Here is a 12,993-nt window from a genome sequence, read left to right on the forward strand (position 1 = left end):
GACAGCTTAGCTTCATCACTGGAAGTGAGGCAGGACTGAATGAATGAATGAATCATTTGCATAAATTAGGAACAGTAGCGGTCCTAGTATGCTTCCTTGTGGAACACCACAGCTCACTGTGAGGGGGGGGATAGGGTACCGTTTACCTCCACCATCTGTTCCCTCCCCTCAAGGTAGGATTGCATCCAGCTCACTGATAGACTATCAAAACCAATTGCTTTTAGCTTGTCAATCAGAATGGAGTGATTGACCGTGTCAAAGGCCTTTTGTAGGTCCAGCATGACCATGCCGCAGTATTTGCCTGCGTCCACCTCTTGTTTGATGTGGTCATTCAAATAGAGAAGGCATGTGTCAGTGGAGTGGGATGTTCTGAAGCCAGATTGGAATTCGTAGATTAGATTTTTTTCCGCTAGGTACTTTTCGACCTGTTCGTAGACTATTTTTTCCATGACTTTCGAGATGGAGGTGAGAATAGAAACAGGGCGGTAGTTGCCTGGGTCTAATTTGCTGCCCTTTTTGTGCAGAGGGGTCACCCTCGCAATTTTGAAGTCCTTGGGGACGTGTCCCTGTTTTATGGAGAGGTTTATTATGTGTGTGATGATTGGTGTGATGGCGGCTGCTGAGTCTCTGAGGAATTTGGAGGGGATGTTGTCATGGCCAGTGGCCTTGTTAGGTTGGAGGGCGCTCAGTTTACTGACAGTAGCCTTACAGTGCCTTACAGTGTATTGCAAGGTCTGACATTGACCAAACTTGATATGCATGACCTTGGTGGGCTCTAGGTCAACTCCTGAAAAGGGGGTCAATGTCAGACCTTGCAATCAAAAGTTAGGGGCGCACTGAAATTATGGCAAGGGTTATTAGCCCCCTAACTTTTGATTGCAAAGTCTGACATTGACCCCCTTTTCAGGAGTTAACCTAGAGCCCACCAAGGTCTTGCATATCAAGTTTGGTCAATGTCAGACCTTGCAATACACTGTAAGGCACTGTAAGGCTACTGTCCTGCCTCACTTCCAGTGATGAAGCTAAGCTATGCTAACGGAGCGTCTATTCCCAAAGCTAAAATGCACGCACAGAGACAAAAAAGGTATGTATCTTCTTGTCTAACTCCAGGGAAGATGTTAAATAAGCTAATTTCCCAAAATAGTGGAGTTATCCTTTAAGTCATTCTATGCAAATTACACGAAGCCACCTATTGGTGGTCATGAGCTGGTGCACGCTGACCACTACAGACCATTGATACCAGGAAATCAACTGGAGAGGATAAGCTGGATAGTTTTTTCTCAGGTTAGCTGCTCTATTAATTACAGAACAAATAACACATATCACGTATATATTAATATAATATTTCATTGTAATTGTGTATATAGCCAAGCTATCCTGTCTAGAAAAAATCCTGGAATCACTGGTAAATGAGCAACTCAAAACCTGTCTCTCAGATCAGGGGTTCCCAAACTTTTCAGGCCAGGGCCCAGAAAATAAGGCGTCAGAGAGCCGCGGCCCAATGCACATCGTCGGGCTTTTTTTTTTTTTTTTTTTTTGCCAGGCGACCGATTTTTTAAGCCAAATATCACTTCAATCCTATTAAGTTAGTTCAAGTTAGTTATTCATTTATATGTGCTATTTATGAGAGGGCTAACTTGTTGCAAAATAATAATGATAATAATAATAGCCTCATTAAAATACTATTGTTGCTTCGGTTGTTTTCAGCGTTTTATGTGCATAATCTGTTATTTAGTTTGAAATGTTCGTTGAAATAAGTAGATTTTTCGTTTTTGTTTATTTATTAAGTTGATATAAAACCATATAGTCACATTTTAGAATACAATAGAATAGAATTTTAGAATACAACTAGAAACACTGTCCTGGCCTGCTTCTAAGTTCAGTGGCCTGACAAAAAAATAAAAAAATAAAAAAATAAAAAATAAAAAAATAAAAAATAAAAAAAATATTTATTTTTTATTTTTTTTTATTTTTTTTAAATCATCTCGCGGCCCACCCGTGGCTGTTCGCGGCCCACCTTTGGGTCGCGACCCCGACTTTGGGAACCACTGTCTCAGATCACTCTGTATTAGGCCCACATCAATCAGGGTTTAGAGCAAAATATATACTATCATACTTCATAGCCACTACTCTAGCTGTAAGTTAGCGTGACAAAATAAAACATTGTGCTGCCCTTTTTGGAGATTTGTCAAAAGCATTTGACACAGTTGATCACTCTCTTCTATTGTAAAGGTGAATGAAATTGGCTTTGACACACCTGCCTGCAAATGGTTTCAGAGCTATTTGTCTGAGAGACATCATGTGAAAACAACAAATATTGTACAAAGGGAGTACTGCAGCCTCAGGGCTCAATCCTGGGGCCAGTCTTATTTACTATTTATATTAATGATATTGTCTCTTATTTGAGGGGTTGTTTGTTTGTCAGGCTCATCTCTATGGTAGAGATATAGGTTTCAATTAAAGGCTAAAAATAGACGATCGTGTAGAGAGACAGTAGTTTGTCTGTTCCAATCCACCCAGTCACACCCGTTTCCATGTGTAATGTTACAGGGTCCTTTTAAATGTTACTACAAAAGGTGACATTTTCATAAATTAATGTTGTACACAGATTTTCTCATGTGGACTAATCAAATAAATCTAACTTGTATGTGGAATTTTTAAGTGAAATTGTACTTTTGGATAAATAACAGAGGCCTCACTGACTTGAATTCATTAACTTCATTCGAGTTAAAGTGTGTAGCCCCACTTAATTAACAAAGCCCAATATTGAGGATTGTATGCCTTTGATTGATTGATTGAAAACTTTATTAACAGATTGCAGAATGGGTACAGTACAGCTCAATTGTTAAGGGGATGCAGACCAGACCAGCCTGATGTGGGATTCGGAACATGTATTTCTTCCAAGTAAATGGCCTCATGTATGGTAACCTGCATGTATAATGTTACAACTGTTGTGGTCGTCATGGCCTTGGGAAGTTAGTTGTAGACGTTTATTATGAAGTTGTGCTGCCGCCGCACTGAAGCCACTGACGCTGACGCGTGTCACTAACTCCGCCCTCTCGGTCAAACGCCACGTACATTTTGCCTCAACGCACCCTAAAGGCCGCAGCTGTTTGAGTGACACGGGGACTGACCAATGAGCTGCCAACGCGACAATTTCCCAGAGAGGACACCATTTTCTACCCAATGGAGACTGACCGGGGCGGGGCGTTGCCATGGCGAAGACCATATCTAGGTTGACGCCGCTTGGAGGAGAGAGGGTTGTATTTGTGTGTGACAGGCAGACACCAGACCGGTCTATGTTCAACTGTTGTTGAAGGATAAAGACACGTTCGCAGAGCGCGAAGAGGAAGATAACGGTGAGTGTTGTTAACGCTGGATCAATTATTGTTCACTAACGCTGGATCAATTATTGTTCACGGTTCAAAAGCCAGTCATGTTACATTAATGTTTTAATGTTAACGTATGCTACCTGCATCATTCATGTTTGTTTTCAGCTTCTCCAGTCAAACGAGGGTTCTATATTCCTATACATTAACCCTAGTTATTGCAGTTATCATTCTTACTATATCTTGTCAAATGTACGGCAGTGGTGGTGCCACCAGTGCCCACACCACTACTGCTCCAAAACCAATACAGGCACTGGGGCTATGGTGTAGGCTACTTTACTTGGGCATTATCCAGTAAACACTTGTGTTACAGTCATTTGCTTGTGGTGGGGGAGCTTTGCTTTTGAGATTAAGATTTGCTTGCTTAACTTTTTGCCCAACACTGAGTCATTCATTCTACCTGGGTGATGTTTTGACTTGTAATGTTACCTCAAAAGGAGACTGTCTCTGGTAACTTAGTACTACTGTCTTTACACCGGGCAGAGACCGTTCACAAGCTGTGAGTTTTCACAGGAGGAGGGTGGTGTTGTTGATTGTAACACGCCCCTACTATACTGTACTCACTGTACCACTGGTCAAACATGTCACTTCAAAGCTTGATGAACAGGTGTCTTCTGGGCAGGGAGGTGGTGAATAATGCTCTCCGTCCCTCAATACTAACCGCTCAAGTGCCCTTGAGCAAGGCACTTAACCCCCAACTGTGTGACTGTGTGGAACTGTGTGAGTGCAGAAGCAGGGCGTTGATGAACAAGAGTATCCGTGCTCAGCAAAACTACCATAGGTAAAATAAAAGACAATTATAAATTGTCTGAAAATAATCTTGGCGTCTGAAAAGGTAAAATATCTTGGACATTTTATTACAGAACAAGTTCAAGTTTCAAGTTTCTTTATTAGTTGTCATACAGAAGTACAGAATACTTTTATACAAAATGCTTCTTTCTGTTTCGCTCCAGAGACTGTGCTAGACAAAAATAGATAAGTATAAAATTAAATAAGTATACACAAGCAGTGCAATTACACCACCCGACTTCAACTCACTGACTATCCTGATGAAAGAACAGATGGTCGCTTTCAAATTTCACATCGATTCTAAATTCGAACACATCGATGCTAAATTAGAAGAAGTTAAGAAAGCGGTCGCTGTACAGTCCGAGCGAATCACGACAGTGGAGAATACGGTGACAGATATTACACGGGCAGTCAAAGTGAACGAGAACACCATCAACGTTGGTATGACAGAGGTAACAAAGGAGATAAAAAGGGTGGAAGAGGCATGCCGGAGGAAAATACAAGATGTTAAAGATGAAGCGATGGAGAGGCTACTCGAAACCCAACGCTACTACAGGCGAAATAACATCCGCATTGTAGGACTTGATGAAGCAGTCAATTGCGCAGACGACAACTTTCCAACAGTGCTATCAGAGATTTTGGGTAACAACTTTCTAAACACAGTGCCGACAGTGGACCAAGCTTACAGAATCGGTACTCTGGATCAAAGAAGCAACGGGCCAAGAGTCATCATTGTTACTCTGAGGAAGACGGCAATAAGAGATGACATCATCAAAATTGCTCGCAACCAAAGGGGGAAGCTGAAACATGGTGAACACTCAATATTTATCTACGAGGATCTTTGCAAAGAGGCCATCGCTCGGCGTCTCCCCTACAAGGAGGTGATGCAGAAATTGTTCATGTCTGGCCTCAGACCAAGGCTAGCATACCCGGCGCTGTTATCGATCGTGGGCAGGGACAGCCGTAGGGTAGGATTACACACGCCTAAAGAAGCCGAGGAATACTGGAATCGACATGGAGCAGAACCCCCAAGGCAGAACGAAACACTGTCTGAAAACAGATAAGCCTTCTCATCTCTCTCTTTCTCTGTGTATATCAGTATTAGAATGACTTTATCCGGGCTCAACAAAAGTAGCAGATGATATGCATGCCGGCTACACCAAGGCATATTGTGTATAATATGATTCGTAATGCATTATATTTTCAGACATCTGGTCTCCGTGGAGACAAGAACATATCATTGACAATAAGAACAATCTGGAATATTCTGGGCTTATCGCTCGACTGCTCTGAGTCACTTAGAAATCTCCCGAAAATACTAGTAGTCATGAACCCTGGGTAGGAAGATCATTCTGGAACATAACAACAGTCTGTTAGTATATACTAGTGTATTCTACAACCTTCTAGAATATAATGCACCATAACAACGAAGGCCTGCAACTCTAACATTAACATCCGGTGTGTATAAGCATAAGCATATGATCAATTGACTGAAGTTTAATCAGGCCTTAATAAAACTTAAAAAAAAAAAATCAACCACACCTAAACGTATGAGCACAACAAGGTTATTCTAACAATTTAAGTAATCACTCCACTGATGTAGAGATTGGCACATTGTAGCTCTAAAAGGCTCTGTTTTTCTCTTTTATCTAATTACTCAATTCTGTTCTAGTGGCTTCTCCACGTTGAGTTTTATTCTATCTCTCACTCCTTATTTTTATCTTTTTTTTCTCTCTCTTTTATCTTACATTGTTCTTTCCCATTGTTCTTCATGTTTCTCTACAATCTTTTCCTTTTTTCTGATGTTTCCTACATAAGTTAGTAGAGGGTTCAAATATATCGATGAAAGTTTATTATTATTTTTTTCATTTTTCATAATATTTCATTACAGTAAGGGAAGGCGCAAGACCAAAAGCGACATTCTATTGTATTAGAATGAAAATGTTAGATCCTATGGCAATTAGCATAGGAAGATTAGGATTACAAAGCTCAGGTTGGGCAATCCGGTGGCCTAAGGGAGGGAGTCATACGCGGAGGATGTGTTTTTGGAACACAGGCCTGTACGACTCTCTGGGTGAGGGGAAAATAGGGGATTTTTATTTGTATATATATATGTTTTTAAGCTCGGCTCTCAACGGGACCTCAATAATTGGATGTACATCTATTGTAGCTTCGCACTCCAGAAGCATTACCAAAAACTACACAAAAACATGCATAGATTATGGCTAGTTTGAATATAATGATATGGAACACTGGTGGGATAAACAAACAACACAAACGCAAAAGCGTGCTCACACTGATGAAAAAAGAACATGTGGACGTGGCTCTACTAAGCGAAACGCACATTTTAGAGGAAGACATAGATACGTTAGCGGATAACACATACCATAATATTAGTCACTCTTCTTTTGGTACGAGAACTCGAGGTGTAGATCACTGTTATTTACTCCTAAAAGCAACATTTGGTATACTATCTTCCCGGGCCCCAAGATGGCGTTTTAATTCGATGCTGCTTAATAACAAGGAATTCATTACACAACTCAAAGAAGCTCTCACAGTATTCCTACGGGAGAATGCAAACTCGGTGCAAGACCCCAGAATAATATGGATGTCGGTAAAGGGTATGATCAAGGATTTCACTGATAGATTTTCCTCCATAATGCGCAAGAATCAATGCACAAAACTGTCTGAACTGGAAACACTTTACTCAACGTTATTTAATTCTTTAAAATACAACAACTCAACTAGACTAGAAAATCAAGTTAACGTACTAAAAACAGAGATCAATGCCATATACAGACAACAATCGGAAATGCAAATACGCAGCACAAGACAACAGCAGTACTCCCAAGGTTCTAAACCTAGTCACCTATTAGCCATGCGATTAAGAATTAATGCAAAATTTGCAGATATAACGGCCATTAGAAAACAACAAGTACTTGAAACAGACCCCAAAATAATAAACGATACATTCAAAGAATTCTACTCCGACTTATATAAATCAGAAACGACCTTTGATCAAAACAAAATGGACACATATCTTAATCAAATTATTCTCCCTAAACTTTCGGAGGATGACGCTAAACAGTTAGAAGCACCGATCACACTAGAGGAACTCAAGAAGGCCATATCCGAAATGAAAAATGGTAAGGCTCCTGGAAGAGACGGTATCCCATCAGAAATGTACCTTTCTTGTTGGGACATAATTGGACCCTTATTACTAAATATGATCTTATACTCAGTCAAGGAGGGGAGCTTCCATAAACACGACAATATTGCACTCATTTCAGTCCTTCTCAAAAAAGACAAAGACCCCACCGAGTGCGGTAGTTACAGACCCTTAAGCCTCCTCGGAACCGATGTCAAACTGTACTCTAAGGTATTAGCCATCAGATTACAAAAGCATATGACGTCTTTAGTTCATCCGGACCAAACTGGCTTCATAAGAGGTCGCCTGATCACTGATAACATAAGACGAATACTGCACGTACTAGATGCAGACAAAGAAGACACCATACCTAAGGCGATGCTGTCCCTGGATGCTATGAAAGCCTTTGACAGGCTGGAATGGTCGTATCTATGGGCAGTATTAGAAAGGATGGGGTTAGGAAAAGGATTCATTGATATGATTAAAGTATTATACAAAGACCCATCGGCCATGATAACAGGTACATTCATCTCCAAAATCTTTCCGGTATCACGCTCAGCCAGACAGGGTTGCCCTCTTAGTCCCGGACTATTCTATCTATCATTAGAGCCTTTAGCACAATATATAAGACAATCCCAATCCATAGAACCAATCGTAATCAAGGGCACACAACATAAAATTAGTTTATATGCGGACGACGTAATATTGTTCATGCAAAGCCCCAACACCACATTGCCTCATCTACTCAAGTTGATAGAGAACTTTGGTGATTTATCGGGATTTAAAATAAATTGGCCGAAGTCGGCTTTCCTTCCACTTAACACCCATGCAAAAAAAGATACAACCCTCCCAGGTGAGATACCTATGGTAAAACATTTTAGATGCTTGGGTGTGGAAATATTTCCCACCATAAGACAAACGGTGAAGCACAATTACACAAAAATACAGAACAAAATCAAAGACGACCTGGACAGGTGGGCAAAACTTAAAAACTCAGTACAGGCAAGGGTATCAATAGTTAAGATGGATGTACTACCTAGAATCAACTTCATCAGTTCAATGCTACCGTTACCCCCTCCAGAGGGTTACTGGAAAAGATTACACTCCTCCACATACAAATTTATTTGGAATAACAAACCACCTCGCATAAAAAGATCCACGCACAGAGAAATAAAGCAGACGGTGGCATGGCAGTTCCAGATTTTTTCCAATATTTTAAGGCATACACATTAAGACCATTGACAATATGGTTTGATCCCCAGGCATTGGTATCCTGGAGAAAATTGGAAGAAAACATAGTAGCCCCACATAGACTGAAGGACATAGCACACACTAAACTACCAATCAAGCACTGTGAGCGGAAATTTGGCCCCATAATTACCCATGCAATCCGGATATGGCGTGAAACACAAAAAAAATATCCTAACCCACAAAAATGGCATAATCACACTCCCTTATTCAATAACAATGCACTCTTAATTGAAAAACGTCCTATAAGATTCCCTATATGGGAAGAGCAAGGCATACACTCATTAGGGGATATTTTTAATAACCAGGGTTTTTGTAGTTATGGAGAAATATGCACAAAGTTTAACCTCACGAGTCCACATGGCTTTTTTACATACAGTTACGCCTATGTTTGAGGTCTCACGGTGTTCCATTAGACATACCAGTTGAACACCACCGATACCACAAATACTTCTATGAAAGAGAAACATCGAGAGGTTTTGTATCAGGTTTTTATTATCAATTACTAACGTCCTCGTATGAAACCCTCCAACTAGACTCTGTCTGGAGGAGGGATATACCAGACCTGGAAAGTGACTTTGATTGGCAAGAAGCATGGGCAAATGTCCGTCTTACATCAAGGAACCCGGACCATCAACAAATCAATCTTAACTATATTCACAGGACATACTTGACTCCTATAAGACTGAACAGAATGGGTCTTAAACAAGACTCAAAATGCTCCCAATGTACAAATGGAGACGAAGGGACATTTATGCACATGTATTGGGACTGCCCACCAGTTAAGGCATTCTGGAAAGATGTGACCCATCAATTATCAAAACTCGTATCTTGGAATATACCAGTACACCCCTCTGTATTACTATTGAATGATGTTTTTGAGTTTGCAGTAAATCCACAGCTAAAGAGATTGGTTTTATCGGGTATCACAGTAGCTAAAAAACTGATCGCATCACGCTGGTTCCAACCGGAAAAAATTTACCGGAAGGTTTGGTTTCTTACATATCTCGATGTGATTTATCAAGAAATATCTACAGCAAGAATTCTGGGTCTCAACGAATCCAAAATGTCAATGTGGTTAGAAGTGGTGGAGAGAATAAAAGCTAGCTTATAATGGTAGTGTCTGGTTAGGAGTGAGGGATAATGGAGGTACTATCCAAGGAGGGGTCCGGGAGGGGGGGGGGTTCGAGCTGGAGCATATGTGTGTAGGGTTTTAGAAAATAGGTATTAGGGGTATATCCTGTATAAGGCATTGGTATAATTGGTAATTTCGTTGGATATACACTGTATACGGTAAAATATTATTATAGACTTTTTTTTGTTTTCTGTTTCTGTACTTGCATGTCATTTTAGCCACCTTGATTGTTAGTTTCATTATGCATTGTGTGTTGAGTACTGACTTTTAATAATTTTTGTTTTGCAATAATAAAAAAAAATTAAAAATTAAATAAGTATAGCAAGTAAAACAAAATAGAAGTCACGTATGTAGACACAAGTGTTCAGTATGTACAATGTTCAATGCAGAGTAGAAGTAACTTGAGTTACCATACAATATACTAATATACAATATACTATATAGTGCAAAGCAGAAATGGGATGAGGTACAATTTAGGTACAATTTACAGTAAGGTGTAATGAGGTATGGGTTGTAGTGCAAATTCTTTACCAATAAATATAAAGTGTGTTTAGGTGTTCTAAAGTGTGTAAAGTGGGTGCTGCAGTGAGTTGTATGTTTAAAGTGAGTGTGTGCGTGTGGATGTGTGTGCTGTGAGTGCATTTGATGGTTGTTACATAGTGTTATTGTTCGTTGAGCATCCTGATGGCCTGGGGATAGAAGCTTCTTCTGAGTCTTTCTGTGCTTGCCATGAGACTCCGGTATCGCTTGCCTGACCGCAGCAGTTCAAAGAGGCAGTTGTTTGGGTGGCTGGAGTCTTTGATAATTCTCTTAGCCTTACCCATGCACCGCTTGTTGTAAATGCCCTGGAGAGTGGGAAGCCCCCCTCTAATTGTGCGTTCGGCTGAACGGGCCACTCTCTGTAGTCTGCTACGGTCTTGTGCGGTGCTATTCCCAAACCAGGAGGTGATATTGCCAGTCAGGATGCTCTCTATTGTGCATGAGTAGAAGTTCTTAAGGATCTTCTGACCGACTTGGAACTTCCTTAGGCGCCTGAGGAAGTAGAGGCGTTGCCATGCCTTCTTCACAACACTGTCAATGTGTGTGGTCCATGTCAAGTCCTCGGATATGTGGACTCCGAGGTACTTGAAACTGTTCACTCTCTCAACCGGTGCCCCGTCGATGCTGAGGGGGCTGTAGTCCCTGACCCCCGACCTCCTGAAGTCCACAATCATCTCTTTTGTTTTGCTGACGTTCAGGGAGAGGCAGTTCTCCTGACACCACTGCGACAGATTCTCTACCTCTTCCAGGTAGGCCCTCTCGTCGTTGGCAGAGATCAGGCCCATCACTACTGTGTCATCAGCAAATTTGATGAATGTGTTGTTGTTCCGCTGTGCCACACAGTCATGTGTGTACAGGGAGTAGAGGAGGGGACTCAGAACACAGCCCTGGGGGGCCCCTATGTTGAGCGTGATGGATGAGGGCAACCCAAATGACAGATGATGATGATATAGACAGGCAATGCCGCAGGATGTATGCACAAGCGAACACTCTCTCACGCAAATTTTGTGTGTGTACAGATGGAGTGAAAGTGTCTCTGTTCAGAGCATACTGTACACCACTTTATACTGCACACTTGTGGTCAAGCTACAAAAAAGCAAGTTTGCAGAGTCTTCAAGTAGCTTATAATGATGCCATGAGAATATTACTCAAAATACCTAGATGGTGTAGTGCAAGTGAAATGTTTGTGGCTGCACGTGGCAATACCTTCCAAGCTGTTTTAAGAAATCTCATGTATAAATTCATCTGTCGGCTAAATGACTGAAAATGAGATCATTCTGGTTTTAACGGACATTAGGTTCAGTGCCACACGTTACCACTCATCTATGTGGAGACATTGGCACAGCTGTCTATTTGTGGGATGTTGATGTGTATTTTAAGCGATGTTATTTTTGCCTGTTGTGTGTAATTTTATATAGGTTGTGTATGTTTTTTTTTTTTTAATATCTGGACCATGAGTGTGACAAGAGGATGTTTGATTTTAGCCAATTAAGACTAGAGTGATTAATTAATTAATTTGTTGTTGTCGTGTGTTGTCTTTTCTACACAGATGTGGAGAGGTAAAGCCTTGGGCAGGGCCGGCTTGGTTCTCCTCAGCCTGTGGCTGTGTATCCAGGCAGTGCCTATCGCTGTGGACAAGACCAAGGTGGACCCTCCTCCAGAGGAGAAACTGGAGTCTCCACAGAGTGCTGTGAGTGGACGGACGGCCTGTCATTCACCTTAATGTTGCCCGGCAGCAACAAGGACGCTGCTTCCAGCTCGCTGCTTTTGTAATTCCACTTGCCGTGTGCGCGTCACGCGTGACACGGTATCTAAGGGCATACATTAGACTGTGAGCTCTTGTCAATTTGGAATGAAGAGCAACAAGTCACTTGTTCTTTTTCTTCACAGTTATCTTTATTACAAGGACCATGAGCTGGCTAAACAGTTTTGTCCATATAGATGTATTATTTATTCGTACTGGGAATATCCACGCTAGCTCACTGTATTTCTCTACCTAATCATTGCCATTTCAACACCTATTTTGCACACCTGGCCATCCTTGTCAGGTGGGGGGGTCTCCTGAGGTTTCTTCCTTTATTTTTTCTTAATTTTTTTGACTGTTAAGTTATTTTTTGTGGGAGTTTTTCCTCATCTTCATTGGGGTTGTTGTCATATTGCGGTACCTGTGCAGCCCATTGAGACATGTAATGTCATTTATATATATAAATACACTTGACTTGACTTGGCTAGTTAGTTATCTTTGCCATGAAGTTCAACAACCGGAAATAGGACCACAATGGTGACGGTGGGCGGGACAAAATAAGCTGAATTCAATGAATAATACATTTACTGTGTCCATTGGTGGTGATAGAAAGGTGAGGCCAATAGCATCGAGGGTCTCTCATCCACAGCCCTGGGGGTCTCGCCACACAAGGGAGCCAAACATCCGTCTATCGGTCGTTCAAGGGAGATATTTTAGGCTAACGAAGGCAGGGATACTTTTGCCTACTTTTGCTACAAGAAAGAATACCACGTTTTTCAACGGCAGAAAATGAAGCTTTGCGGCCGTTGAGCAGGCTTCCTCAAGAAAGGGGAAGAGAAGCATCCGTTAGTATTCATTAAAAAGAGGAAGGGCCCCAAAAATGTCTCACTGTTGGGCAGCTTGGTCGGCCCTGACGGCACGCGCCCCAGTGAAGAGGCAGGAGAAGTGACAGCCAAGCATTAGCAGTGTGTGGTTTCTTTACACACACACACACACACAC

At 41.4% G+C, this 12,993-nt stretch overlaps 1 protein-coding gene across 2 annotated transcripts in view; it reads left to right on the forward strand.

Moving 5' to 3' along the window:
- Positions 1 to 3,224: 3,224 nt before the first annotated feature.
- Positions 3,225 to 12,993, forward strand: part of LOC311230201 (nucleobindin-2-like) — a 38,097-nt gene continuing 28,328 nt past the window's right edge. For both annotated transcript variants that reach the window (XM_084316410.1, XM_084316409.1), the window contains exons 1-2: positions 3,225 to 3,359; positions 11,799 to 11,939. In XM_084316410.1, coding sequence (XP_084172536.1) covers positions 11,799 to 11,939 — 141 coding nt within the window. In that variant the 5' untranslated portion in view covers positions 3,225 to 3,359. The remainder of the gene's footprint in view (positions 3,360 to 11,798; positions 11,940 to 12,993) is intronic.

The sequence above is a fragment of the Notolepis coatsorum genome, assembly GCF_963971535.1.
Source record: "Notolepis coatsorum genome assembly, chromosome: 6".
NCBI lineage: Eukaryota > Metazoa > Chordata > Actinopteri > Aulopiformes > Paralepididae > Notolepis > Notolepis coatsorum.